This window comes from Marmota flaviventris, chromosome 18 (assembly GCF_047511675.1).
Source record: "Marmota flaviventris isolate mMarFla1 chromosome 18, mMarFla1.hap1, whole genome shotgun sequence".
NCBI classification, from domain to species: Eukaryota; Metazoa; Chordata; class Mammalia; order Rodentia; family Sciuridae; genus Marmota; species Marmota flaviventris.
Window position 1 is genome coordinate 56838985 of NC_092515.1, and position 27158 is coordinate 56866142.

Genomic DNA, 27158 nt, shown 5'->3' on the forward strand with positions numbered 1-27158 from the left:
TGAGGACAGTCTCTGATAAATGCACAATTGTTGCATTACAAGGCGATAAACCCCTCCTTTCTAAGTTCTTGCCCCAGAGGCCCAATCTGTGACCCAGGCCCTAGAGATATTCCTGAGGGAGGCCCACCCACCTGGATCCATTCTTTCCCTGGATCCACCCATCTGGATCCATCCGCCCTCCTGCCAGATGTGAGGGTCTTTTCTTCCTCTAAAGAGAAATCACTAGTGGTCCCTGAGAGCCCCAGCCCTGCAGGACTTGGAGTCCCCTGGGACCTTCCGCACCACTAACCCCAGGGTCTGCACCTGGATTGCCTTTCCTATAGTGACCATGAGTGGGTACAAGAAGAGTGGTTCGAGTCTCCACCCATGTGTCATGCCTATAGAAAATGTTAACATTTGGGGGATTTGGGTAAAGGGTGAGATCCAGGGGAAGACATTCGCTTTGCAATTATTCCATTGCTGACCACTTTGTGTCCCTGAGCAAATCACTTGACCTCTCTGAGCCCCCGTGTTCTTCTATTAAATGGAGGCATTACAAAAGATTGGGCATAAATATACTTTGTCAATAAGGAACTAACCTGAATAAGTGCATACCATTATATTTTTTACTAGGGATTGAATCCAGAGGTGCTTTACCGCTGAGCTACATCTCCAGCCCTTTCAATTTTTTAGTTTGAGAGAGGGTCTCACTAAGTTGCTTAAGGCTTCACTAAGTTGCTGAGGCTGGCCTCAAACCTGCAATCCTCCTGCCTCAGCCTCCGAAGTCACCATGATTACAGATGTGTGCCCTGGCACCTGGCAATCGTACATTATTTAATAACTTATTTGCATATGTTAGTTATTAATCCCTCAACAATGACAACAAACCAACCATAACCCTAGACAAAGAACCTGCAGCCAAGAGGAGCTATACCATCCACAGTATGCCACATGGTGGTGGAGGAAGAATCTGAACCCAGGTATTTGATTCCAAATGTCCTGCTGCTCCTGGTCCAGCATGATGACAGCTTGCTGAAGGACACTACACACTGGGAAGAGAAGAGGGAGAGAAAGTCTCCACAACGGAGCAGGAAATGTGGCCAAGAGGACATACAATCGTAAAGACACAGCCACAAGATTCTAAAAAAGATAAAACAGAACAACTGTCAGCCACGGATCTATCCCCCTGGGAATTGGCCCACAAGGTCTGAATCTCCTGTAGGTAACTGCTTGTTACCCCCCAAATGGCCCATGAGGGCCGCTCGTGGCTCTGTATGGAAGTGAAAGTGTCCATGAGACCGTTTGTTCAGGGGCCCTTGCACAACACGTGTGCCACAAAGATGGAACCCTTCAGGTCCTCTGTGACCTTGAGACAGCACACCTGCCCCTGTCCTGGCAGAGCCCAGGGCTCTGTTCCACAACAGGGGGACACCTGCAAGGCCCAGCCCTGGGTGCTGTCCTGGTGTGTGTGAGTCTCTGCACACAGTGGAGAAAGCAGCAGACCCCACCCACCCTACACCACAGATCATCTTTAAGGCCTAATCCAGGGGGCTATTAAATTACACCCCATCTGGCTGGGGGATTTCCTGGTGGGTGGGGCCTTCTGACACTCTTGAATGACCTCAGCTTGGATGTCAGTCCCTGAGGACAGAGTGGCAGAGGCTCTGCCTCCCACTTCCCTCCCTCCCCTCCCCTCCCCACTCTTCAGCCAGGTGTCCATTGAAGGGAAAGAGGAGGAGGTGCGTTTGGGGTGCACTCGCCATGAGCTGCCCCTCTTCTGGGCACCTTCTGCAGTTAGCTCCAGTTAGCCTCGTGACAACGTAGTAGGTAAGGCTATGCCCGTTGTACAGATCAGAAAAGATAAGTGACATCGTCAGGATGTGTCACCTTATCAGAGCCACACTGGAGATCTTAAATGCAAGGTTGTCTCACTCCCAGCCACGTTCTTTCCAGTAAGACCTAATGGCCTACTGTCTTGCCTTCCTCTCTAGCCATTTGTCTCTGCAAAGTCTCCCACAGCTGTTGCGAACGGGCAGCTCCACGGGAGGAGTAACCGTGGATCCATGCGCACAGAATCTCATTTAAATATATAGCTTTCCTATATTTGCATAAATCTCATATGAACTCTCACATACATACATACATGTATGGAAATCACATTAAATCATTACATAGTGACTGTGTCAATAAGATAAAATCATGTATAATGATGACATATAATCTAACTTCTATGAATCATATATGTAAGATCTTGAATATATGTACAAATAGATTAAAAATCTCATTCAGTCATTAGTGACTAGATATTAACAACTGTTCTACATGCAATATATACACATTTATATATAAATCTCTTAAGTAAATTTCAGTAACCATTAAAAATGACTATCTGCCAACAAGTTTCTATATCATATATAAGCTAATTATACACCAAAGTTATTTTTATATATAGATATCATTTAAAACTGTACATATGTACTTATGGACAGACACACAGATACATATCCACTTTCTGTGTGTGTAAATCTCTATCATTAAATCATCCCCAGAGGCAGGCACGGTTGTTACCTCACGGCTGAGCAGGGCCACACACCTGGTGCCTGTGACAGGAGGCCTCAGCTGGGCTCCTGCAACCCCACGCAGCCTACTCCCCCAGGCCCCCAGCTCGGCCTCAGCTGGGGCAACCAGCTTTCCAGCGGCTCAGGCCCAAGCCCCAGGCCACCCTCTCTCCACAACCGCTTCACCTGCGAATCCTGGTCTGCCTTCACGATGGACTTGGCCTTCACTCCTCACTGCCTCTGTTGAGGTCCCGATGGACAATCCCAAGTCTCGCCAGTGTCCTTGCTTCTGCCCTCCCTGGGCTTTGTGACTCTTGTCGTGGAGGGAATCTGAGGAAGCACAAGCCAGCCCAGACCACCCTTCCCTGCAGCCTCCAGGGCCCCCCACCCACTTGGAGCACAAGTTCAGGCCCGTTTCAACCCGCAAAGCCCTGCAGTGTCTCGTGTGAGACTTCCCCACACACTGAACCATCACCTGAGGGAGCCTGAATGGCTTCTAGGTTTTGCCATCTGTGTGTCCAGCGTTAGCTTAGAAGTGTGCGTAAAGAGGGTTTTTGGTTTTTTTTTGGCAGAGAATGGTACTACCCCCCATGACATACCTGGAAAATAAGCAAAGAGCCCTTCCCTTCAATCTCAAGTTGGAGGAGAAGTGACCTTCATGTGCCCCCTAGGAGGACACAGCTGATGGTGCCCGACTCATGCCTGAGAAGTTCTATGGACAAGACGTGGAGCTGACAAGCTCCACCTGGCGTAAGGCAGAGGCTGCCGAGTCTCCCATGAGCCACCTGTGGTCCAGGCACGGCAAGGAGCTGGCTGGGGGTTGTCTCGCCTTAAGGGGGACAATAGACCCCAACTGGAAAAGGGAGACTGCTAGCCAGGGGCCAGTCGACTCCAAAAGGCTGAGTATCACAGAGTTCACAGGCGATTAGAAGGGACTGTCCACCATCAACCGAGGGAGTTGCCAAGGAACCCATAAAATGCCCCGTGAGAGAGAGTCAGGTGTAAACACCCGTGAGGCCAGGAGAATGCCAAGCCCCACGTGTCAAGGGCACCGTCACGTGAGGTCCTTCCAGCTCTCCCAGCCCAACCAGAAAAGGCAGTGGAGGGGTGGCGAGGACCGGCAGTCTTCGTCTTGAGTGAGGTTGGGGACAAAGACTCGTGGATGCCACTTGGAGCCTGTGACTGTCAGGAAGTCTCTACCTGTGAGGAACAGGAAGCTCCCAGGGCTCACCAGGACCTCATCTGGGTTGGGAAAGAACTGCTCCCACTGATCAGACCCAAAGGGACGCGGAGAGGCAAAACGAAGCCACCTCAGCGACCACACTCCTTCACCGTGGATCCGCGTGGCCGCCGAAGGCTGCTGTTTCTGTGGATGAGGAGTCTGTCCTTGGTCCCCCTCTCCCCTGCTGGGAAGGGGCTGCTTCAGCACAAGACCATATCAAAATAGCCCGAGAGGAGCGACAGCCGGCTTTGCCCTACAGAGGCTGCACCCTGAGCACCCAACAGGCCACCCAACGGAAGGACGGAGGAGCGAGAAGCCATGCTTTCCGGCTTGACCCTGACTACCTAGGATGGAACCAGGACCTTGAAGGAACAGCAGTGGCACTCAAAACAATGAGGACGATGACGATGATGATGACATGGACAAGAGAACACAGAAAGGAGAGGGGGCCACTGAGGGCAGGGGCTGGGCGCCACCCGGGCCGGCTGGTGCAGACTGAAAGGTGACGCTGTGGATGTGAACAAGGAATGTCACCATCTTGTTGACTCGGAGGGTGCCTGTGACTGTGACAATGTCTTCTCTGCAGCCCCCCACTCTGGACGTTTCGAGAACCACGGCAGAATCTCCGGTCCTCCTCACATGACCGTGCTCCACGCTCCTGGAGACAGGGACTGGGTAACCCCTGCTTCCCAGCAGCTGGGCAGCTCTTGAGACAGGGCAGGGGGCTCAGCCATGGCTGCTGGCTGGAAGGGGGAGGACAGAGGATGGGTGGGTGGGTACACAGATGCCTGCAGGACAGATGGATCGGCTCAAGTAAATCCCTTACCCAGAATTCCCTGTGACCATACCCTTGAAAGACTCCCCCTCCTCTTCCCTGGAGTCCCCCCAATGCACTGAAGCTACGCCCTGGAAGCCAGGGCTCCTCATCATGTGCCTCTCCTAGGAGCCTTGTGATGACCAACGCAATGAAATCATGCAGGGGAGAGGACACTGTTCATAGTGACAATGTCACTGCTGGCCATGCATGACAGCTGGGACTGTACAAGACCGAGATCTGGGGAGGTTTGTCTCCAGGGAGGAAGTTCCTGCACGAGAGAGCCCGCTGGATGTATCAGGGACAGGAAAAGGCTCTCAGCTCCCTCAAAAACTGCTGCTGTGACCCTCCGTCCCAGGTCCCTTGGGCCTCAGGCTCTTCCCCCAGCGAAGGCCTTCCTGAGTGCCTGAAGCCTCTGGCTGGACCTGGGCTGGGGAGCTGGGTGTCTGGGCTCTCAGGAACCCAGACCCAACCTACACACATCACATCTCAGCCCCAGGAGGCCCCAGAAACCCCAGAACCTGTTTGTGAACGTTATGCACAGGGTACAAACAAAAGGGCACACACAGCAAATGGAGACGAAGTTTCAACCTTTTTATTCAAAGCAGCTTCTCACAATGTATAAATACTGCATATTAGCACACATGAAAAATACAACTTCTAAGGCACCCAGAAATGTGTTCATACACGTTACAGGACCATTCACAAAGAGAGTGTACAATTTGCTCTAGACAGTCAGCATTGGATAAATCAGATTATCATCCCTCAGCACTGTACCCAGCTTGGGGAAATATTTACAACGTGGTGAGAACGGGTGGGTCAGCGGTACCGGCTTCACAACTCTATTAAGTACTCATACGTACACATATTCAGAACCAGCTGAAGACTCTCCCATGACAATCGGGCAAAAGAAAACGAGTAGTCTAATTTGCAAAGGTCTCCGTGGATTTTGGTGTTTGTGTGTGTGTGTGTGTGTGTGTACATCCATGATCAAACCCAAACACTCCCGGGGTGGGCTGGATATGTTTTTGGTAGCCTGCTTCGTTATCAGAAGTTTGGTAATAAGCCTTACCAATAGAACAGCACTTCTTCAGCATCAGTCATTTCTCAACTGGTCAATGGGTCGATGATTTCATCACAAATGAGAATGGAGCATTGCTTAGTGTGAGAACGGAGGAAAATTCTTCCCCTCCCAAACAGGAATTGGAATGGGTGGATGCAGAACAAAGGGATGGGAATCTGGCAATGGTAGGAGCCCGCTGCCCAGCGTAGATCCACCTGTAAAACCCAAGCGGGAGGCTCAGGTGCAAATGGAGGGATCTACACAGGTCAGATAACCCAGAGGAAGGCCAGATTCCCACTTGCTATGAGATGAATACAAAGGCCTAGACTACACAGCAGAAACACCCACCTGAGTTAGTGAGTACCAACCTAGAAACTCCACCTTCAGAGCCTTCTCAGTGACAACTGGTCCCTCTGTGTGTGTGAGGTTGGGGGACTGAGAGGTTTCTCTGTGCCATCACGCCCGCACACCTCTGCCTAGATGTGCCTACAATCTATGAAACTCGTGCTTTGTTGAACTAATGGAATCTTTGGTCCTTGGTTTTATGAAAGGCAATATTTTCACAATCCTGTCAACACAGACATTGGCAAATGACTTCAAGCTGGGACTAATGGCACAGGGACAAATTAAATACTAGATGGAAAACTCTGTATAATAATCTCTGAACTTCCCAGAGTCAATGAGCTCCAGCATCAGGCCAGATGTTAGGCCAACGAGGTGAGGTCAACACAGAGACGTCAGAGGCGAGCTTCATGCAAGACACTGGCTTTGGACTGCCACACAGACAAAATCGGAAGCCGATCAGCAACTCTCCATTCTGCTGGCTGCAAAGGTGACTTTGCAAACCAAGTGACTACCTGTACCACGGCCCTGAACTCAGGATCCTATTTAAAGTGCTGGTACAGAGCATCAGCCAGTGAACTGTGGGCAACCAAAGAAACTGGAATATTTTATCATTTTGAAAACAAAGTCCAAATTCTAGCTGGTTTTCCTAGATCCCAGACACAGCAGATCCGCTGCTGATGAGCCTGTGACTGCTGCCCGGAACCAGGGCCTGGGCCTGGGCTCTGCCTCCAGTTTGGCCTGTGACCTCCCTTTATTTTGGCTCGACACACAGAGTTCATTGAGGGGACACAGGGAACACATGGGAATGCCGATTATGGAACTAAAACCAACTTCAGATTGTCTACACAGTAAGACTCATATGTAAACTTTTGTTAGCATCTCTCGAGGAGTTGCTGACCACAGCCAGACGGGACGATTCCAGTTCATCCGCAAGGAACCTGGGGTCCACCGCCAGGGTCCGGAGCAGGAAATGCCGTTTGTTTGGAACAGATGATGAACCAGCAGCCCTCCCTCCCCACGACCGTGTCTAAACTATGTGAATAGCATGCAAGTGGCTCCAGAAAACCCACCCTTGGTCCAATCTCACGGCCAAAGACAACCACCAAGGAGTCGACCTGGTCCCTGCCGCCATCAACGCACCAGACTCTTCAGATCAGCCATGAACCACAGACGCGCCAAGCCCGCCAACATGGCTGACGAGGAGGAAACAACCCGTATTACCCTTTATTTATTTATTTTTTTGCAACAAGCTTAAGGCTCTGTTCACAAACTCCATCAAACCGCCACACAGTGAGAATTTATGGGGAGATCTTAAACTACATCCGTAGTTGCAAAGGTTGGAAGGTTTACTGATCCTAATGGTAAGGCTTATTCACAAATTCAATACATTTTCAAAGTATGCTTCAAACTCAATGACTTCTAGGAAAAGAAAATTAACCTGCTCTTTCAACAGTGTAAGAGCATTATAGGAAACAAAAAGAGATCAAAAAAAGAAAGAAAAAGAAAAACAAAACAACCCATTGGCACCAAACCAGTATGCTATTTTTTTTTTGAAAGAACAAGTGATAAAAATGGAAAAGATTGCCTAAAACGCATATCCTAACTTACCACAGAAATATAAAAGTTTATATTCTGAAAATATATACTGTATTAAAGTCTGTAAGCATTTCAACCAAAATTTGCAGAAAGAACTAAGCAACACTTATCTACAACAAAAATATACATGCAAGACAACCCCCAAAGATGTATCTACAAAGGCAAAGTGTCGATTTTTAAAGATTTTACAAAACCATTTACAGAGAATAAAATAAAATACTTAAGAAATCTCATTTAGAGTCTTAAATACTGTGTATATTAGTGAGAGGGTCTAGACTAATATATACAATAGATCCAAGTGTCTGAACCCAGGACAAAAGCAATTCTGCATTTTAAATATTCACTTTGGAAGATTTGCAGTTGTTTTTATTTGTTTCTCTTTGTTAGAAAAAAAAAATCCCACAGAAACTAGTTTGGAAAATTGTGTTAATGTGACTCAATTCCAAATTTAAAAAGCTTACAAACTTGTTAAAAGTTTTCTTAAGGAAACGTAAAAGGGTTTAGTTTTTTAAAATCCAACAATTAATAATGGGAAATGCGATTCAGCACTAGGTCAAGGCTATTTTTAGATGTGGCTGTGCAGGGATACAGCCGCGTTGTTCCAAGTCCGCTGTGGCTACTATTTTTCCTGACCTCATGAAACTTCATATGGGGAAAATGTATTTTCATGCTTCATGAGAACATGTTCTAGTTTAATCTATACCAAACAAGAATACTATTTTAATTCGATTCTCTTGTTCCTTCTCAAAGTTACCCGATTTCATTCTGAGCAAGAAATGGTGATGGCTTTTCCCCACTGACAACATTTCTGAGTGGGAGAGGACAGGTAAGTGTGACATGGCACTGGGCTGTGGCTTCCTTATGAGGAAGAGGTCTGACCGTTACAGAAGTTCTGCACAAGTCCTCTGGGAGCAGGGCTGTTAGTGCCGCTGCCCCATGAAGGATGCCCCGAGTCCATCATCCCCGGGCTGGGGCAGTGGGAGAAGTAGATTGTCAGAATGATCCCCGACTAAGGACAGGGACCCCAACTTCCCACTTATAGCTGTTCTTCCAAACCCAAAGGCATTCTGGGATGGGGCTTCCAAGACCAATGACAATTCTTCAAAGACCTATCCAGGCTCTAGGAAAGGATAGGTATGGGGGAGTGGGGACGGGGGTCGGGGAAGCAGAAGAGAGAGGCCTCTGGGGTATGAGATAAAAACTGAAAGTCTGAGCCCATCTCGAGACAGCTGTTAGGACAAACCTTGAGGTAACCACGGGCCTGGTGTTCTTCATCCCAGATCAATTTCTACAAGCTACCTGGATTTCATCTGCAGGGTGGCAAAAACAATGATCCAGAAAGAGAAAATTCCAGTGGTTCAGTGCGCAACAGACGGCGATAACTTTGAACAATTGGTGGAACTCTCTTATTGAACTGACTTGATGCAAACAGCCAAGACACAGCCTGCCTTTAAGTCACCCTGCCACGCCCAGGACCTGCAGGGTAACAGCCGTGGACTCCACTGCGGGAGGGTTTCACAGGCCTGCCCCTTGTTACGGAGCCTTCAGAGGTCTGGAGTTGATGATATGTGCAAAGTTCAAACATTTCTGGTTCTTTCAGCAGGAAACAAAGACAGACATCTACATGGAGGAACCTCTACCACCTCCCAATTCCAGCGAGAACCTGGCACTGCTTCTGTAGTGGCTGAGTGCCACCAAACCCTCACCAGAAGCTAAACAACGCCAGGCCCTTTCTACACAGGATGCAGCCGCGGTGAGATTCTCTGCCACAACACACGGGAACAAGGTCGGTCCAAGGCTTTGGGAAGGCCGACAGGAGACCGGCCACGGGAGAAGAAACGGGCACTGGGGAAAAGCAGGTGCCTCCCCCGGGGCCACGCAGGCTCGCGTAGGCCTCCTCTCCAGCCTTGATGTTCACACCCGCCTCTTTAAACCCAAACACAAAGCCCACCCCACTCCCTGTAGCAGATGCAGGGTCTTCAGTGTGATGGTCCAAATACAGCTGTTGGGAGCCCTGCAGCCGGGTCATGGGGACAGGGAGGCCTCCTCCTGTGATGGCTGCCTCCCATGAGTCGACAACCAGAACAAAGACAGAGCATCCGGCTGCAGAGGCAAGACAACTAACTAAGACTCGGCAGAGAGCGCAGCGGACGGGGACCTCTCCCTGCCCCGCTCAGGCCCACGCCAGGACCCCTGCACACGCACACCCGGAAGTCTCTACAACACAGGTCAGGCCTTTGCCAGAGGAAAAACACTCCAGGCAGGGTGCCACCTGCAGGTGGGCCTATGCCTGACCCCTTCCTGATGTCACACAACCAGGGTTGGGTGTGTTTGGGGACTTTTCGGGCAGAGAAGACCCTTTATCTGTGTACAGACAGTGAGTGAAGAGAAAACTCCACGGGGATCCCTCCTAAGGACAAGGCTGAAGAGCCAGCGTCACGTGATCCCGCTAAGCACAGAGGGCCCGCGCAGAGCCGCCTCCGCATCCAGAGCCCTCCTGCTGTCCTCCCTCTGAGTTGTATTTCTCGCGGTTCATTGCTAGAATGCACCAAACGGCATGAACCTCGACTGGTATTTGGTCCAGGGCAGTATGAAAATAAGATCTGTGTGAACAACAGACATCATAATATATAAACAGAAATAAATAAATAAAATAAGTCCAATTAAAGGAAAAAAAACATTTTCCTAGTAGTTCATGTGTTTTTTTTTTTTTTTGCAAAACTAGCTTTACATATAATACACATAAATTATCAGAATTTCCACTTACATTGTTTTAAAAATATATATTTAACAAAACATTTCTAAATGTACAATATCTGGGTTTGTAAATCACTTGGTTGGGTTTTAAGACCAAGCCCTAAGAGTCACACAGATTCGCACTGGAGAGGAGACTGAAGCCAGGTCTACACAAGCACTTGCTCATTGGTCTGTGAATTCCCTAAGATTGATCGTCCCCTGGCACAAGATCTACACTTAGCCAGAGAGAGCCGTGAGGGCCCCATCTCCAAATCAGAGGCACTGTGCAGACACAGCCTGAGTCAGAAGGATGGGGAGAGTGGCATCCTCCCGTTCCTGGACCACGGTGGTGCATGTCAGCAAGTGGGGAAAGGCCAGCGGCACCTGGCGGAGCCCTGGGAAGACGCAGCCCTGGAGACCTCTGTACCAGCTGGGAGGGGTGTGGGAGGCCCAGGACGCTGCCCTTCCCACTGTTACACAGAATCAAGCCAATGAGGACGACCAGAGGACACAAGGAAATGGACACGACCCTAGGGACAGAGACAGCTCAACAGCCTCCTTGGCCAGGGCAACGCTGGGCTCCGTGGCCGGAACACCGGGCTGAGCTGGAAGTCAGGTGCCCTGAGCATGGGCACAAGTGAGCTGGAGCCCTCAGACCTCGTAGATCCTGTCCTGCAGGTAGCTGAACAGGGAGTCCAGGCCTTTGGAGGAGCTCCAGAGCTGCTTGAGCATGAGGCACTCCTTCTCATTCACGTCCTCCAGCACCGACCTCAGGAAGCTCCGCACCAGACACTTGGACTCCTCCAGCACCTGGGGAGAGGCAAGCGGTCAGCCCTGGGGCCCACACTCCACCTGCGCACATGGGTGGGGGGGGGGCACCCATGCACCCAGCCTCCTTCAGGGGGCCTCCCAGCTCCGTGTCCCAGCACAGAGGGATGCCGGGTGCTCAAGAGGTCGATCTCTCTGCCCCTGGGACAACTGGGGGCCCACGGCACCCCAGGCCACAAGAGCCCCGTCTTTTACTCAGGGGTGACACAAATGCAGCGTCATTTTCTATGGATGTCACCAAAAAAGTCTGTAAAACACTGCTTTGCCCTTCCCTCGCCATGGAATGGATTGATTCTCGCGATCTGTGAGGAACAGCGACACCTCACTCAAAGTCGCTAGGAACACAGAACAGTGTCATGAAATGAACAAACGGCCGTCCAGGCAGCCAGACCTGCCACCCAATAGCTGTGTCCTCAGGAGGCTTAGTAGGAAGAGCAGCAGCAATACCGGCAGTCATCACTGTAGTGAGGACCAATGATAGCCGTAGCCATCACACTCATCATCATCACTCACTTACATTAATACTATAGCAATTAATCATAGTAACTGAAGCCATCAGTGGTAACAGTCGCCGTGAATTACAATGACTCCAGCTACCAGTGCTGATCGCAGTGACGAAGAACACGGCAGAGGTCACAGCAACGGTCCTACAGAGTGACTTCAGCGACACAGTGCCAGTAATCATAGAGGAGGAATAAGAATCATAGTGATGGTGACAATGATCGTAGTAATGGGCAATAAATACCGTGGTGACAGCAGTGATCCTACAGGACTGACTCACGGAAGCCACGCTGATGCTGAGGAACCTGAGCACTAACAGTAGAAATGAGCAGCAGTAACTGTGGCGGTCACAGTAGCCACGGTGTCAACAGGACCCCGCGAACAGCGGCTCTGTGAGAAGCACTTCCCTGGGCTCCTGCCCTGGCTCCTCAGCTGCGTGTAGGTCCTTCTTTACCCGCCACTACAGAAGGACCTGGGGGAGGTGGCACGGCCCAGGGGCCCTGCTGCCCAGCGATGGCACAGCAGGAAGTGGGGGGTATGGCCACCCCCAGAGCAGGGCTGCTGCCTCCCACCACCAGAGGTGTGGTCAGAAGTGAGGCCTTCCAGCATCCTTCTGCTGGCCTCCACCAATGCCCACCAAGGTCAAGGCTTAGCTTCACACCGTCCCAAAATGCTTCCCAACAGAAAAACAAGCAAGATGAGAATGCCCGGGTGCCAATGGCTGGACCTCACTCCCCAGCATGGCAAGGGGCACAGGTAGTGGGAAGGTGCCGGAAGGCACTGGCCTCCATCCTTCCCAGGAGCACCACCTCCCAGGGACACAGCTTCCTGCTATGGGAAGCTTTCCTCCTGGGAATCCCCCAAAGCTCTTGGACCCAAGAGTGTCGGTGACACTGATTTCCTTGCAGTACTTCTTGTCACAGGCCTCTGCTAAGCATGTCTCCTTGGTGTCCTTTCAATAGCTCTTCACCTGAGTGACCCCTACTGTCCCCAGGGCACAGACCCCACTCCTGACTGCAGCACAGGCCTCCTGCCCCCTCTTGGCCTCGCTGAGGCTGGAGCCTCTGCCCTGAGTTTCCTCTGCTTAGCCTTTCCACCTGCCTCTGGGAACTGGCTCCGGGATGATCCCATCTGTTAGCCCAGGACTATGGGGTTCAGTGCTGACCAGAAAATATCTCAGGCAAAGTGGGACGAGTGGGCCATGCAGACATCAGGAAGGTTCAAGGCAAATCCAGAGAGATTTGCAAGGACCCCTCACCAGCGAGGAGAGCGTCCCCACCACCATCATCAGGTGGATACACAGTAGGTGACAAATCAAGGGCTGAAGAGGCCCACAGAAAATCCTGACAGCTGGGTGGGGAACAGGTGGAGGGAGAAAGGAAGGGAGGTGGGGTACGGCCCCACAAACCCAGCCAACGCCCACTTCTGAAGCTGAGAACCTGGGGTCTCCTCTCCCAGCGCCCACATCTCTGCTCCAGAACTGGCCCCAGGCATCAGCACCCCGGCCTTCCCTTCCCACCTGTCTCTCCCGTGCTCAGAACGCCGTCGTGAGAAACATCCACAATTGAAACCGGCACCTCTGCGGAGGTGTTGTTTATCTGTTTTCAGTGTGTCTTCAGAGGCGAGCAGCAGCGTTTATACGTGACAAGTACTCGGTGGGCAGAAGAAATGAAGTCCAGGGACAGTGCAGCCCAGACCAGTCGACCCTGGGCCGGGTCCATTCCCAGTCCTCTACTGGCCGGGCTTCTGCGTTGTGCTTTTGTGGGGCTCAGGACTGTCCCTGGAGTAGCACTCCACCCCCAAGTGTGACCCTTCTTTGTGAATTAAGCGTGTGGCATTGAGCAGAGGCAAGGGCCTTTCCCTTACTCCCGGCATGACTCTGCCATGCCAATCAGCCCCTCTAAGCCTGGCTGTCCTCTCTTAACAGGGGTCCACTGCCAGGGCAAGCCCCCGGAGGTGCAGGAACTCACCACAGCACTGCAGGACGCCATCTCCTTGACCCGCAGCATGACCTCCTGGCTGAACGTGGTGGGCCAGAAGACTTGGGACACCAGGCCTCTGCTGCAGGCCTCCTGGGCCGTGAGCTTCCGCCCGCAGAACAGCATCTCGTTAGCCTGAAAGAGCAAAGGCAGGGGAAGGCTGAGGACCAGAGCTGTGCCTGTGTCCCTTAGGGAACCCTGGGCTGTTTGTACCCAACTCCCTGCTCTACGAGGCAGGATCTGCAACTTGGGATGGAATACGCTGTGCAAACTGCATGCAGACATTAGCATCTCTGAGCGTTTTTCTGAGCAGAGAGTCCATAGCTTCCATCCAGTTCTCAAAGGGAGCCATGTATTTCCGGTGGCCTCACCTGCCCATTACTGCTCCTCTGTCAGTGGGAACCTGCAGTGGGCAGGACCCACATCAGGGCCCACTCACCACTGCGACAGCAGTCCAGGGATGAGGAAGTGATCTATCCCACACAATAAAGTTCTTCCAGGAGGCTCCCAGCCACACATGATGGGAGGGCTCTTCCTCTCGGGGTACAGACCAACACCAGTGAGCCCAGAGGACACCCCAGCTGCGTCCCTGCACTGTGGAGACGTGAGTCCGTAAGAAAAGGAGAAACAGAGAGAGAAGACTAAAGGTGCTGGGACTCTCGGGCCTGTCTCCCCACGGAAGCTCCGTTTATGGACCTTCCAGCTAGAAGCACCACTTAGCTCCTTTATTTTTTTAAAAAATTAAGCCAGTAAAGTACTGCCATCCCTGGAAACCAAAACACCTTCACACTAAGGTGGGGGGCATCTCTCCAGTGGCCCAGGGCTGGGCACAGGTACCATGCAGGATAGAGGGCAGAAAGCAGCCCTCCCCGGGCTCCTCATTTGGCTGCCTCTAGAGCCCACTCTTCCGAGATTTCTTCTGCTTTAAAATTTGTGGCTGTCCAATATGGAAAGCAGTATGGAGAATCCCTGGAAAACTGGGAATGGAGCCACCATTTGATCCAGCTATCCCTCTCCTTGGTCTACACCCAAAGGACTTAAAAACAGCATACTACAGGGACACAGCCCCATCAATGTTTATAGCAGCCCAATTCACAATAGCTAAACTGTGGAACCAACCTAGAAGCCCTTCAGTAGATGAATGGATAAAGAAACTGTGGTATATATACACAATGGAATATTATTCAGCTTTAAAAGAGATTAAAGGTAAATGAAGCTTTAAAAGAGATTAAAGGTAAATGGATGGAGTTGGAGAATATAATGCTAAGTGAAGTTAGCCAATCCCCAAAAACCAAATGCCAAATGTCTTCTCTGATTTAAGGATGCTGATTCATAGTGGGGATGGGGGGCATGGGAGGATTAGACGAACTTTAGATAGGGCAAAGGGGAAGAGGGGAGGGCGGGGAAGAGAAGGATCATGGGGGTAGGAAAGACAGTGAAATGAGACAGACATCATTACCCTCAGTACATGTATGAAGTCACGAGTGATGTGACTCTACTTTGTGTACAACCAGAGATATGAACAATTGTGCTCTATGTGTGTAATATGATTTATAACGCATTCTGCTGTTATATATAACAAGTTAGAATTAAAAAATGGGAAAAAAAATTTGTGGCTGTCATACATAGTGCAATAGTTTCAATCCTTTCTCCCTCCCTCCTTCCTCCCTTCCTTCCTTTCATCCTGGGAATTGAACTGAAGGGTGTCTTAGATCTCACTAAGTTTCTGAGGATGGCCTCAGATGTCATCCTCCTTCCTCAGCCTCCCAAGCAACTGGGATTACAGGCATTCACCAGTATGCCTGGCTTAGTTTTGATCTTCAAAAAACCCCTAATGGCCCATGTGTCCAGTGCATGGTCCCCAGCTTGGTGTTCTTGGGATATGGCAGAACCTTTAAGAGGCTGGGCCTAGTGGGAGGTTTGGGGTCATGGGGGGTGTGCCCTTGGAGGGATTATGGGACCCCGGTCACTTCCTCTCTCTCTCTCACTTCCAGTTACCACGAGGAGAGCAGCTCTGCTCCAGCACACACTGCCACCGGGATGTGCTGCCTTGCCACAGGGCCAAAACAGTGGGTCCAACTGAGCACAGACTGGAACCTCCAGGACTGTACGCCAAAATAAAGCCTTTCCCCTTCGTAAGCTGATTGTCCCAGGTATTTTGTCACAGCAGTGGAAATCTGACCAACACACATTGCCTGGGAGGAGCTACACAAAAAAGGTCCTGGGCACAGACATGCCCATGGCAGTACCCAGCACAAGCTTACAGCCAGGAGCTAATGAGGGTGCACATCTCCTCTGAAATGAGCCCCCACCTCCCTCCCGTGGCAGACAGACAGCACCTTTCCTCCTGCTCTGCCCCCTCTGCTCCTCCCGACTCCACTGAACACTGGCCTCTCTCAGGTCAGGTGTGGGCTGCCCAGCTCTCTGGCCTCCGGATCTTTTCATAAGTCTCTCTCCCCATTCTGACTGTCACTCATGGTTCCTGATGACCCAGAGGACAATCTTTCAGGCCAGTGTAGAGAAAGGTATCAGGCTGGCCATAGCCTCTACTGTGTTCGCCAGAGGTTTGAAGACAAGGGCGTGAGGCTGTCCTCAGTCGCGGGAAGCAGGAGTGAGTGAGTGAATGGATGAATGAACTCCGCAGAAGGAGCCAGACAGAACCCAGTCGGCAAGAACTTGTCCCCCTCATTTCTGTGACCACAAGCATGGGGAGGAACTGAAGAGGATGGCAGCCCCTGGCTGGGACGGAACAGGGAACTGGAGGCCCTCTGGGTCTTCTTGCCACTAGACGGTGAGACAGCACCTGGGTGGAAAGCCCGGCACACCACGGGTGCTCAAGGAGTGCACAGCCTCGAGGGGGGGTCATTCCATTCAGCCTGGAGGCCTTGCGACCAGCCCAGCCTCAGCCAGCTGAGACACAGTCTGCAGGCTAACAGGGCCCCCAGGTTTCTAGCCATAAGAAGCCACATCTTAAGACGGGGGTATCCTGCCAGGACCCAACGTATCATCCCAGAAAGAGAGGCCCCTGGGAAAGGGGAGGCTTACCAGCGCCACACCCAGGATCTGGGGGAAGGTGTAGGAGGAGCAGCCAGCGGGCGTGAGGCGGATGGTGGCGTAGGGTGTCTGAAACCAGGCCTTCTCGCTGGCCCACACGATGTCACAGAGAGGCAGAATGGAGGCACCCAGGCCCAGGGCTGGCCCGTTGATGGCCACCACAATAGGCTTCTTAAACTGAATAAAGGCCTTCACAAAGTCCCTGGGGGAGAAAGAAGACCCTCTTTACCAGGCAGCCTCAGCTTGCTGAGCCCCTCTGGATGCCCCCGATTCTCCCAGGTGCTGCGATGCACACTCCAGCTGTCAGAGGTGAGCAGAGGTCAGGCAGGGCCTCATTTCTCTGGGCACAGAGGCCCTGTGTGGTGGCTGTCTCAGTTGGCTCAGGTCATGTGCAATGTCCCAGCCCCATGCCCAGCTCCCACGGCCTCCTGTCTACTCTTGAGAGTTACGTCATGGACAGTGAATGATACAGACACCCTAGACAGTGACACAGGTGGACCTGAATGCTAGGGTTCCAAACCAGAACCAGAGCCACAGCCAGCAGAAGGATGTCCCAGAGAAAAATCCAACAAGAAGAGAGAAAGAATGTCCACATACCCCTGGCCCGGAGCAGAATGGGGCGGCTCTGGGAGGCAGAGACCCCTGCTGTTACAGGAACCCTGCTCTGTCTGGCTCAGTGAGCACCAGGGCCAAGCTGAGGAGGGAACTCATGCTTCAAATGGTGGCCACGGGTGGGCTAGTGACATCTAAGATTCTGCACCACCTACAGGGATGCCAGAGCCGCCGAGGGTGATTCCATGATGCTAGTGAGGGTCTACATCCCACAGGGTGACTCTGAACCCACTGGGAAGGTGCTGGGCTGCCCCCAGGCATCAGGCCTCTGGAATAGTGACCACAGGGTGTGGCAACACGCTCTCTCCCTGACCTTCTGTACGCATCTCTACCTCCCAGGTAGAGCCACTAGGAGTGAGCTCTTCTTCCTCTGCCTTCAAAGCTTTTGCCTTCCCCTAGTTGCTAGATAAGATCTATAAACTGTTAATATTCATCTGGATATGCAGGAAAGAGCCACAATGTCTAGTAAAGCCAGCGTCCCCCATATTCTCAGACCCAAGACTAGAAGCTATCAAGAACTCACAACCTTGCTCTGCCCTGACTGACCTCTCAGGCTTCTCTTACGTGGCTCCTGACCCTCCTCACTGTGCACGAGCCACAAAGGCCTCCAAGAGTTCTTGGAAATACCATTATCAATTTGCAGCTACCCTACTGATCATCTGCTTTGGAATCATTTGCTTTGGAATCCTTCTTCCTTTTAGCTCCTTAAGGACACCCTTAGGTCTGCCCGGGGCACTGCTGGGTTTCCATCAATACTGAAATTCATGCTCAGTGAACAGCTGTTGAAGAAATACATGAGTCTCCCAGAAGGACAGCAAGGACTGCAGGCAAGGACTCTAACTCTTCACCAAATCCATCTCTTCTTTCTTTTTTCTGAGTCTGCTGGTAGAACACATTCCCCAGCCTCCCCTACAACTAGGTATGGAGTAGAAACCACTCCAGGTGCTCAGTCTCCCACCACACAGTCCTCCAAGCCCTGCCATCTAAATGAGCACGCACTCCGGGAAGACAGGAGTGGAGCCACAGTCCTCAGTCTCTTTTGGATGACAGCCACAGGATGATCAGTGACATCTGTTTCAGGTTTACATAACCAAGAAGTAAATTTCTATCATAGCTGAGTTATGGCAGCCAATATTTAACTAATAGAAAGTTAATAATCCTCCCGTAACTCACATCAAGAGATGTGGGTATCACAATGACATGCTGGCGTTGGAGTCTACTGTGAGATCACTTCGTATTCTGCTGGGACTAGGGATGTCACATGACCTATACAAGTCATCATGAAAGTGCACAGCTTTGTACCAGGCTTGGGCATCATATGGTCTCACATGATGGAGTTACCTCAGTCACTGCTGGCCTCACTGCAGCTGACCTAAAAAGATACCCCTACAAAGAGTCCTGGCATCCGACCCCCTGGCTTCATTTCCCAACCTCACAGTGAGATTTTAGGTTAGTCACTGGCTTGCTTTTCACCAGTGTAATCTGGAGTCTTCGGGGATGGGGGTTCTTCCTAGGATCCTTGGAACCCCAGGCTTTGGTGGTTTTCATCAGACATCTCATTCCTGTGCCAATACAATTCCAGAACAGTGGATCTCAGACTTGGGAAGGACTTTCCGACTCACTGAGCCAATTCTTCTACTTGGCACAGAACCCCCAGCACCACGTCCTGAGGAAGCCCCATCCCACCTTTGTTGGACATTTTCAGTGACAGGGTCCGTGACGGCCAAGACCCTTTGGTGGGCCTCCCAGATGTCCCCATTACCTGGCTCTGCCATCTGTGCCACAGTCCTTCAGCAATCAACCGAAGCCCCCACCTCTGAGAGCCTTTCCCTGAGGACTCTAGAGCCCTCTGAGCTCTGGGCAAGGGCATCGGGGACCATGAAGCGGGGTGCTGGGGCCCGAGCACACAGGGCTCAGACTCTCCACCTGAGAGTGCTGCTCCTGTTCATTTCTCTACCCCTCACTTCATTTCCTTGGTATAAAACGCCTTGTGAAGATGGCCCTCCCCTCCTATTCTCTCACCTCGGGCGGCAGATCTCTATCTCAAGGGCCCCAGGGATGTGGGAGCCAGACAGCAAACAGGATACTGCATTACACGCCTGCGGCTCAGATATCTGATCTGACGGCCACGGCAGGGCTGGGCTCGCGAGACGGCTTGCCATCTTCCCTGTTTCCAGGGCCATCAGGCTGACCCCGGCCTTCATAGTTCCTTCTGCTCAGCACAAGCCCTGAGCTGCTGCCTGACCAGCTGCTAGGCTGCTCTGATGTGGCAGAAGGGGAAGGAATTCAAAATTTGAAAGACGTGGGGTCAAATATCAACTCTGCCCCTTAACTGAACAGTGGACAGGCTGCCAGGTCTCCTCTGGAGCCTCAATTTCTCCCTCCGTAAAATGGAAACACCTATACTGGCTCCCCACGGGGCTGCATCAGAATTAAAAGACAAAGCCCAGCCCACACAGCCTAAGGGAGACTCAAGGCAAACTGCTCGTGGGGTGTGCGGATGTCACCCGGAGCACCGGCATTTCTTCTGTGAGCCATCGACCACTCTCTTTGACCAGAGCCCTGAAGGCAGCTCCTTTACTGCCAAGTCTCAGAGGCGCGTCGGCAGACCAGGCCTGGGAGCACAGATGCACTCAGCAACCGGCACTGAGGGGTCTCGGGAGCCCACCGTAGTCAGGCTCCGCACAGCTCTGTCCCATGGCTGAAGGCCTAACAAAAATGATCGTGACTCTTCACCTCTAATGCTCTGGGCTTGGTAAGTGCCAGGAGCGCTCATGCAGGGAACCTGCTTGCTCCTCAGCGGGCAGCCCACCAGGGAGGCCAGGGCCATCATGTGATGATTCCCATTTTCCACAGGAGCCAGTGGCCTTAGTGAGACGGGAGAAGAGCTGAAGGCCATACCACTAGCAAGTGTCCAGGTAGCTGCCTCCGCACACCTTGTGGGTGCCGCTAGCCCATGCCACCTTCCTAAACCCCACACTGGACAAGACACCACACCATCCATGCCAAGTTCAGGTGAGGGCAGCCTCTTTCAGGATGGTCCTGGGGAGAGGCTTCTGGGAATGGACCACATCTGCTCCTCGACCGACCTCCGCTAGTCCGTCAAACACCTGCAGAGTGAGCCAGCACCGCCCTGTGTGCTTGCTTTCCTTAGGCAAGGAGGGGGAGCGGGTGGGAACACTGCTCAGGAGATGTCTGAGCCCCGGGTCAGCCCTGCAAGAGCATGGGACAACCGCCAGGGACGTCCGCAGGTCATGTGGAGAAAGGGCACAGCTCCACGTCCAGAAGATGTTCCGCCCCGCTGGACTGTGAATGAAGCTCTTGCACAAGACACGGCTGGGCCTGTAAACACGTCATGCACCTGGGAACCCGCAGGAGCTGGGCGGGACTCAGCTCAGCCACAGGCCCTGCTCTGGAAGCCCACCCACCAAGAAGTCCTGGGCTCCGGGGGTGCACCCCTGAGTGGGAGCCTGAGACTCCTATCTCGAGCGGGGTCTGACAGTCCCTCTGTGGCCCGAGCACTCATCTCCATGCAGCCACACTGTCTGCGCCTGGGTCTCTTCCCCCGTGCTGAGGCTGTCAGTCTTGCCTCCTGACACCCTGACTCCTCCTTCCGCACCTTCCACTCCTCACAACCACCTTTTCCGTCTTGTCCTTTTGTCCCTCCTTCAGCACTCTCGACCCCTGTGTAGGAACCTCCTGGTCAGTGCTGCACATCACAGCCGGGGGGACTCTGCCACAGCAGATGGGCTGCCCCGGCTCCCTCAGGACCTCCCGTGGGGGCTGCCAGGCAGCTGGGTTTGGGAAAGGAGCCCTCTTGCCTCTCCATGCTCTGAGGGCAGGGAACAAGAGAGCCAAGGGATGTCCCCTTTCCCACCTCCACAGCCCATAAATTAGCCCCCGCTCCCCCTGAAGCATGAGGAAGAAGCCCCTGTGCTGCTGAGACGGTGAGGTCTGCGTCCCACTGGAGGTGCCTCCCCTGGGTGGGACTGGGGCTCTGGCATCTCCTTGTATGCAGGGCCCTGCTTTGGGGCTCCCTGGGTTTCCCAGTTGGAGACGTCAGAAGCCAGTCCAGGACCCAGAGCCCGGACCCGTCTCCACTGCAGCTTCCTATGGCTGATGTCTCTCATCCCTTTTTGCCCCTGACACCGCCACCTCCCTAGATTGGGTTCCCAACTCTCTAGAAGGGTGTGGATGTCAGTCCTGTGACCCTGAAGGGGAGGCTATGGGGAACAGGAGGCAGGACCACACCCCTCAGCCTTAACAGATCTAGAGGCAGATGCAGGGGGAGGCTGGGGAGAGGCCGCTGTCCTCACTGGTGGTGAAAAGCTGCAGGGGTGGGCGAGCATGTGGGGGCTCCAGCCTCCTGGGGCCCCTGTTTCTGTTTGGGTTTCCTGCCCACAGTGACACTGCTGCAAGTCCCTGTTCCCATGTGCCCTGGCACCACCCCACAACCCCACGGGACAACCTCATCACATCCACCCACGACTGACAGAGGCCACTGTGCGACAGCTGTCAGGGATCCCCTGCTCATAGACCCCACCAGCAGATAAACAGGGCGCCCTGGAAGGAGTGGCCTTTAGGGTGCCAGAGTGGAGGTCGGCATGGAACTTGCCTGAGAGGAGAACCCAGGTGACGGGCGGGACATTCTGAGATGTGACAATTTCCCCAGGAGCAGCCGTCTCCCAGGGCTGCTGTCACGGCCACCACACACAGGCTCCAAACAACAGAAACCACTCTCCCCTCCTTGTGGAGACCCGAGTCCCAAGCCTGGGGTGGGCAGGCTGGCTGCTCCTGTGGCGCGGGCCACCTGAGTTCCTTGGCTGGCGATGCCTCCCTCCCTCCCTCTCTGCCTTAGGCCACCTCCTCCTGCTCACTCTGTCTCCTCTCCTAAGGGCATTCTCTTTGGGTGTGGATCCACTCTATTCCAGGAGGACCTCATCTCAGGACTGAGAACTTCTGCAAAGACCCTTTTTGCAAGTAAAGTCACATGTGCAGAGTCTGGGATTTGGACTGAATGTGGGTGTATGTTTGGGGGGCTGCACGAGGTTTGCCTGCTCTGAGCAGAGTGTGAGTGGAGTGACAGCCAGGGACAAGGTCACGCAGGTGCACCCAGGCGTCTGGAGATCCAGCAGGGGCCTTGATGGCAACACACCCAGACCAAGACTGAGCCAGGCTGGCAGGGGGAGCGCTGGGTCCCCTGAAGTGGGTTCTGTTGGCCACTACCGAGGCGGGAAATATCATAGGGAAGCTGCCGGTCCCCTCAACTCAGGAGAAGCCAGTACTGAGTCCAAGCAGAGAACACACTGCCTGTGACTGGGGCTGGGCTGTGCTTTGCAGGCCTGGGGGCAGCACAGAGCTGGTGACCAGGCTTCCCGTGCCCTCTGGAAAGCATTCTGCAACAGGAAGCACGTGGCGCTCTGAGCAAGGGCACCAGCAGGCGCTCCCTGGAGAGGGACGCAGGAACGAGGAACACAGGCACAGGCGCTCCAGTGTCGCCTGCTGTGTGACATGGCCAGACTGCAGTGAGGCTGGAGGCCGGAAAATCCCCCACGTACAGCCTAGGCTCAGGATGAAGTAAGTGTCCCTTCTGAGGAGACCAGGGGACATTACTAAACTGTGTCTCTGGTCTGCTTCCCTGAGCCAGGTACAGCAGCGAGCACATCAGCCCTTGCTGGAGTGGACGCCGAGGGATGGCTGTAACCAGCTCAGTGGCCTGGCTAGAAGTCACCTCACTGGCTTTGGACACATTTATAAAGAATGGGGAAATGAGCAAACTTTGTGTCTCAAAGGGGACACCGATGTCATACCAGGACCCCAACTTTACCCAAAGGCAACAGAGAGGGGAACGCTCCACTCCACAGGGTCTAAGGATGCTCAGCTGCCCAGAGCACCTGCCCCCACCCCGACAACCAGCCATTTCAGGTCCAGGACCCAGGAACGTCCAGACAAGCAAAGCAGGGACCTCCAGGAGGAGGAGAGTGCCCAACATATGGGCATCAGCCGACACGGGCCTCAGTCGGGAAAAAGTCTCCTTCTGATCAAAAGACTAATAAGAGTGGGATCTGACCTGGAGAGCAAGGCAGGACTAGGGCTGCACATAAAACCAAGATAGCCCATTAAAACCCAAATTTCAGATAAATAACTAATCATTTTAAACATGAGTAGATCCCAAACATTGCATTGGCACAAACTTATGCTAAAAATATGTTCCACTGTTTGACAATCAAATTTAACTGGGCAACCTGTACTTTTTTGTCTGCTAAATGGGGAAACCTTAGAACCCCGATGTGTCCCAACAGGAGCAGAACTTACCTGATGGCTTCTGCAATTCGAGTGCTCTCCTTCCGCCGGTCACTGGACAGCCGGCCAATCAGGTAGGAGTAGTCCAGGCCACTGCAGAACACGCTCCCCACCGCGCTGAGCAGCAGCAGCTTGCTGTCGTCCGTGGCCGCATTGCACAGTGCTCGCCGGACCTCCTTCATGATCTGCAGGCAGAGGTGAAGGGGCAGGGATGAGCGTCTGCCCTGGAAGCCGGACGCCAGGCCCTGAGGCCAGAGGTGAGCAAACTGCTCTGCCAGTGCAGGGAGTCTGCCCTGAACACAAGCAAGCGCCCACACCGAGGAAGGGAATGCTTATCAGACCCAAGCCTCCCGACACCGTTCCTGAAGCACGCAGAGGAGTTAATAAGGAGCCTGTGGTCACTGGCTCAGACCGGGGAGACGGGCCGGGTGCCGGGCAATCCCTGGAAAATCTCTACAAATCCTCTTGTGGCATTTGCTAGTTGAGCCGTTTACAAGGTGTGGAAAAATAGCTGCCTGCAGCCCAGGTGAGGTCGGCAGCCTCTCTCCACGGCTCAGTTCAGTTGGACTCTTGTCCGTCCTGAGTTCAGCCCAGACCCTCACAGTGCCTGTTGGTGGCTCATGGCAAACAGGCTTTGGCATCAGAGCTAGACCTGGGTTCAAGTCCTACAGAGTAAGAAAACCTGTTGGGAGCCGTGGCTCTGCCATGTCCCAGGGACGTGACCTGAGACACACTGAGAGCACTTGGTTCCTCTTCCATGGGGAGGACCACAGCACCCACTTTCAAGGACCAGAGTGAGGACTGAAGGAAGCAGAAGATGCTCTGGCCACCTGCAGGCTCCATTCCTAGGAGGGATGGTGAATTCTAGACCAAGAGCCTTCCGTTCCTCCCCTTCATGCCACTAAAGGGGTACTGCTTGCCCAGCTAGGCTGTGATTTTAATACGGACAAGAATGACGGCTCTCTCACTCCCACCATATTCTCAGAGCCTAGTATGATACCTGGCATACAGGGGGCACTCAATCATTGCTTGCTTCATTACATAGCAATTCTCGCACAGCACCTTCCTCCAACCCCCAAAGAAAAAGATCCAGGTTGCTCTCCCACATCAGGAAGCCCTGAACACAGGTGAGGCTGCCTCTCGAGGCAACTGTCATCGCGGTCTGGATGTGAGGTGTCCCCAAGAGCTCATGTGTGAGACAATGCAAGAAGGTTTAGAGGAGAGATACCTGGGTCATGAAAGCTTGACCCACTCGGTGAAATAATCCCCCAATGGGGATAACTGAGTGATAACTGAATGTGGGTAGGGTGTGGCTGGAGGAGGTGGGATTTGGGGGCATGTCTTTGGGGTATATATTTGGGATCTGGTAAGTGCAGTCTCTCTGCTTCCTGATCATCATGTGAGCTACTTCCCTGCACCACCCTCTTCCACCATGACGTTCTGCCTCACCTCGAGCCCCAAGGAATGGAGCCGACTGTCTATGAACAGAGACTCCTGAAACTGTGAGTCCCTAAATAAACTTTTCCTCCTCTAAAATCATTCTGGTCGGGTCTTTTAGTCACAGCAGTGAAAAAGCTGACTTTGGCCCTCTGGCTAACGCCCTCCAAGGAACTGGCTTTTGGAGCAGTCGGGTATGAGCTCTGCAGAGCACAGGGGAGAGCAGAGCTTATGGTGCAGCCAGACTCGGAAGCTGACCCCTGCCACATGCATGCTGGCCACAGAGGCCAGAGCGTCATCCGAGACTCAGACTCTGGACTCTGGGTCAACTGACCCCAGCAGCCCTTCACACTTTCTGACTCCTTCCAGTCCCACTCCTGCAGCAGACGTGTCCACCCCACATACACCATTCTTCTTGGGCACCCAGGAGTTTGGGGTGAGTTCACACGGTCGTGTGGCCAGGCTGCTAGAGTCCTAGATGTGGAGACAGACAGCTGTGCTGATCCACTCCACCAGTAACCAGCCCAGCCTCTCTGCCACCTGTTCCCCTCCCCACAGTCAAAGACGTGGCTCAAACAAATAATTCATCTCGGCTATAGGAAAAATCTCCCATGAGAAACTGAAACTCCAAGCCTGCTCTGCATGTGGATCTGAAGTGCTGAGTTATCATATCCACACAGGAGGGAGATCTCCACCTCAGAAAAATTAACATGAAACTGGACTCGGCTGGCGACAACCCTGAGGTATCCCATCAAAACGAATGTCAGAGTCCTCTGGAGAGAACGGAGACCGGGACTGCATGAGGACTGTCCCAGGAAAACAGTCCCTGCCGAGGCTGAGCTCACGACCCCAGATCCCACAGCACTCGAGGGGACACAGGTCTGCACTCTGCAGACGGGAAGACGACTGTAAGTGACACCGACCTAAAAGAGACGACAACTGAAAACACTGGAAATAAGAAGGGAGAGGAAGGACACACGAGAACCACAGAGAAGGAAGAGAAGATCGTGGGAAACCAGCTTTAAGGAGTAAAAGCTTCTCACAGTGACAAACTGAAGGAGTGAAGGGAGGGCAAGTGACCTGAGACCTGACGTCACCATCCAGCGCCTAGAGCACAGGAGCAGGGGCAAGACGTCACGGGAGGGTCACGCCCAGCGTGACAGGCCCAGGAGACTTGAGACCAGGCTGCAGGGTTCTCTCAGGAGGTCACAGAGGACAGGGCAGAGGCAGGATCCAAAGAAGAAAAGCGGGAGCAAACCCAGGCACCGCTGCACTCCCGCCCAGAGGCTGGCCGGAGGGTCCATTTCCCTGCCTTCTCCAGCAACCAGAGGCGGCTGCACTGGCTCAGGCCCTGCCTCTTCCCCAGAGCCAGCCACGGGCAGCACGGTCCTGCTCACGTTCCCTCCTGGCACTTCTGGGAGAGCGGCTCCTCTGCCTCCCTCTTGTACAGTGAAGGGCCCTCGATGGCACTGGGCCCTCCAGGAAATCCAGGTAATCCTGCTCCCTTCATCTCAGTGCAGCTGATGAGCAGCCTCAGTTCCCTCTGAGACCTTGATTCCCCGCCATGTAACCTAAGGCCCAGGGCGTGAGGACTGGGCATTTCTGGGGAAACGGTATCAGTCTACCGGACACAGACCTCAATTCTGAAATTCAGGAGCTGCGGAAAGTTAAGCAGAAGAAAGAACGATGAAGGGAGAGTGGGTCTTCATGACATCGAAGACAAAACGAAGGTTCCATGTATCCACAGGTAAGAGAGCTTCCCTCCCTCCCCAGGGCCAACGTTGGACAGGAGGCCCAAGTCCAGGGAGGTCACACAGCGTCATTTTGAAGGTGCACAGAAAGAACATCTGTCAGGCTCTCCACCCAGCGCCAGGCCACTCAAGGGCAGGGGTGAGGAGGAGGCAGTTTCAGTCCAAGGCTTCGCCTCTGAGACACACACACCACACACCCCAAACTGTAAGGGATGTCCTTCAAGAGGAAAAGTAGGTGCCGAAAGAAACGCTGACGTGCAGAACAGCAAAGAAACCCACGTGGGAACCCACACAGAGCCATGCTGCAGCTTGGATCTGGGCCGTCCCCAGAGGCTCCAGAGTTACAGGCTGGCTCCCCGGCTACCGGGAGGTGGCGGAAT

The 27158-nt window shown here is 53.1% G+C and overlaps 1 protein-coding gene across 1 annotated transcript in view; it reads right to left on the reverse strand.

The window, feature by feature from the left end:
- Nucleotides 1–5146: 5146 nt before the first annotated feature.
- The window catches only part of Cdyl2 (chromodomain Y like 2), a 164422-nt gene continuing 142410 nt past the window's right edge, over nucleotides 5147–27158 (reverse strand). Inside the window, exons 4-7 of the mRNA XM_071604248.1 lie at nucleotides 23603–23775; nucleotides 16667–16877; nucleotides 13613–13756; nucleotides 5147–11123 (exon numbers count right to left, since the gene is read on the reverse strand). Of these exons, the coding sequence (XP_071460349.1) occupies nucleotides 10965–11123; nucleotides 13613–13756; nucleotides 16667–16877; nucleotides 23603–23775 (687 nt within the window). The 3' untranslated portion in view covers nucleotides 5147–10964. The remainder of the gene's footprint in view (nucleotides 11124–13612; nucleotides 13757–16666; nucleotides 16878–23602; nucleotides 23776–27158) is intronic.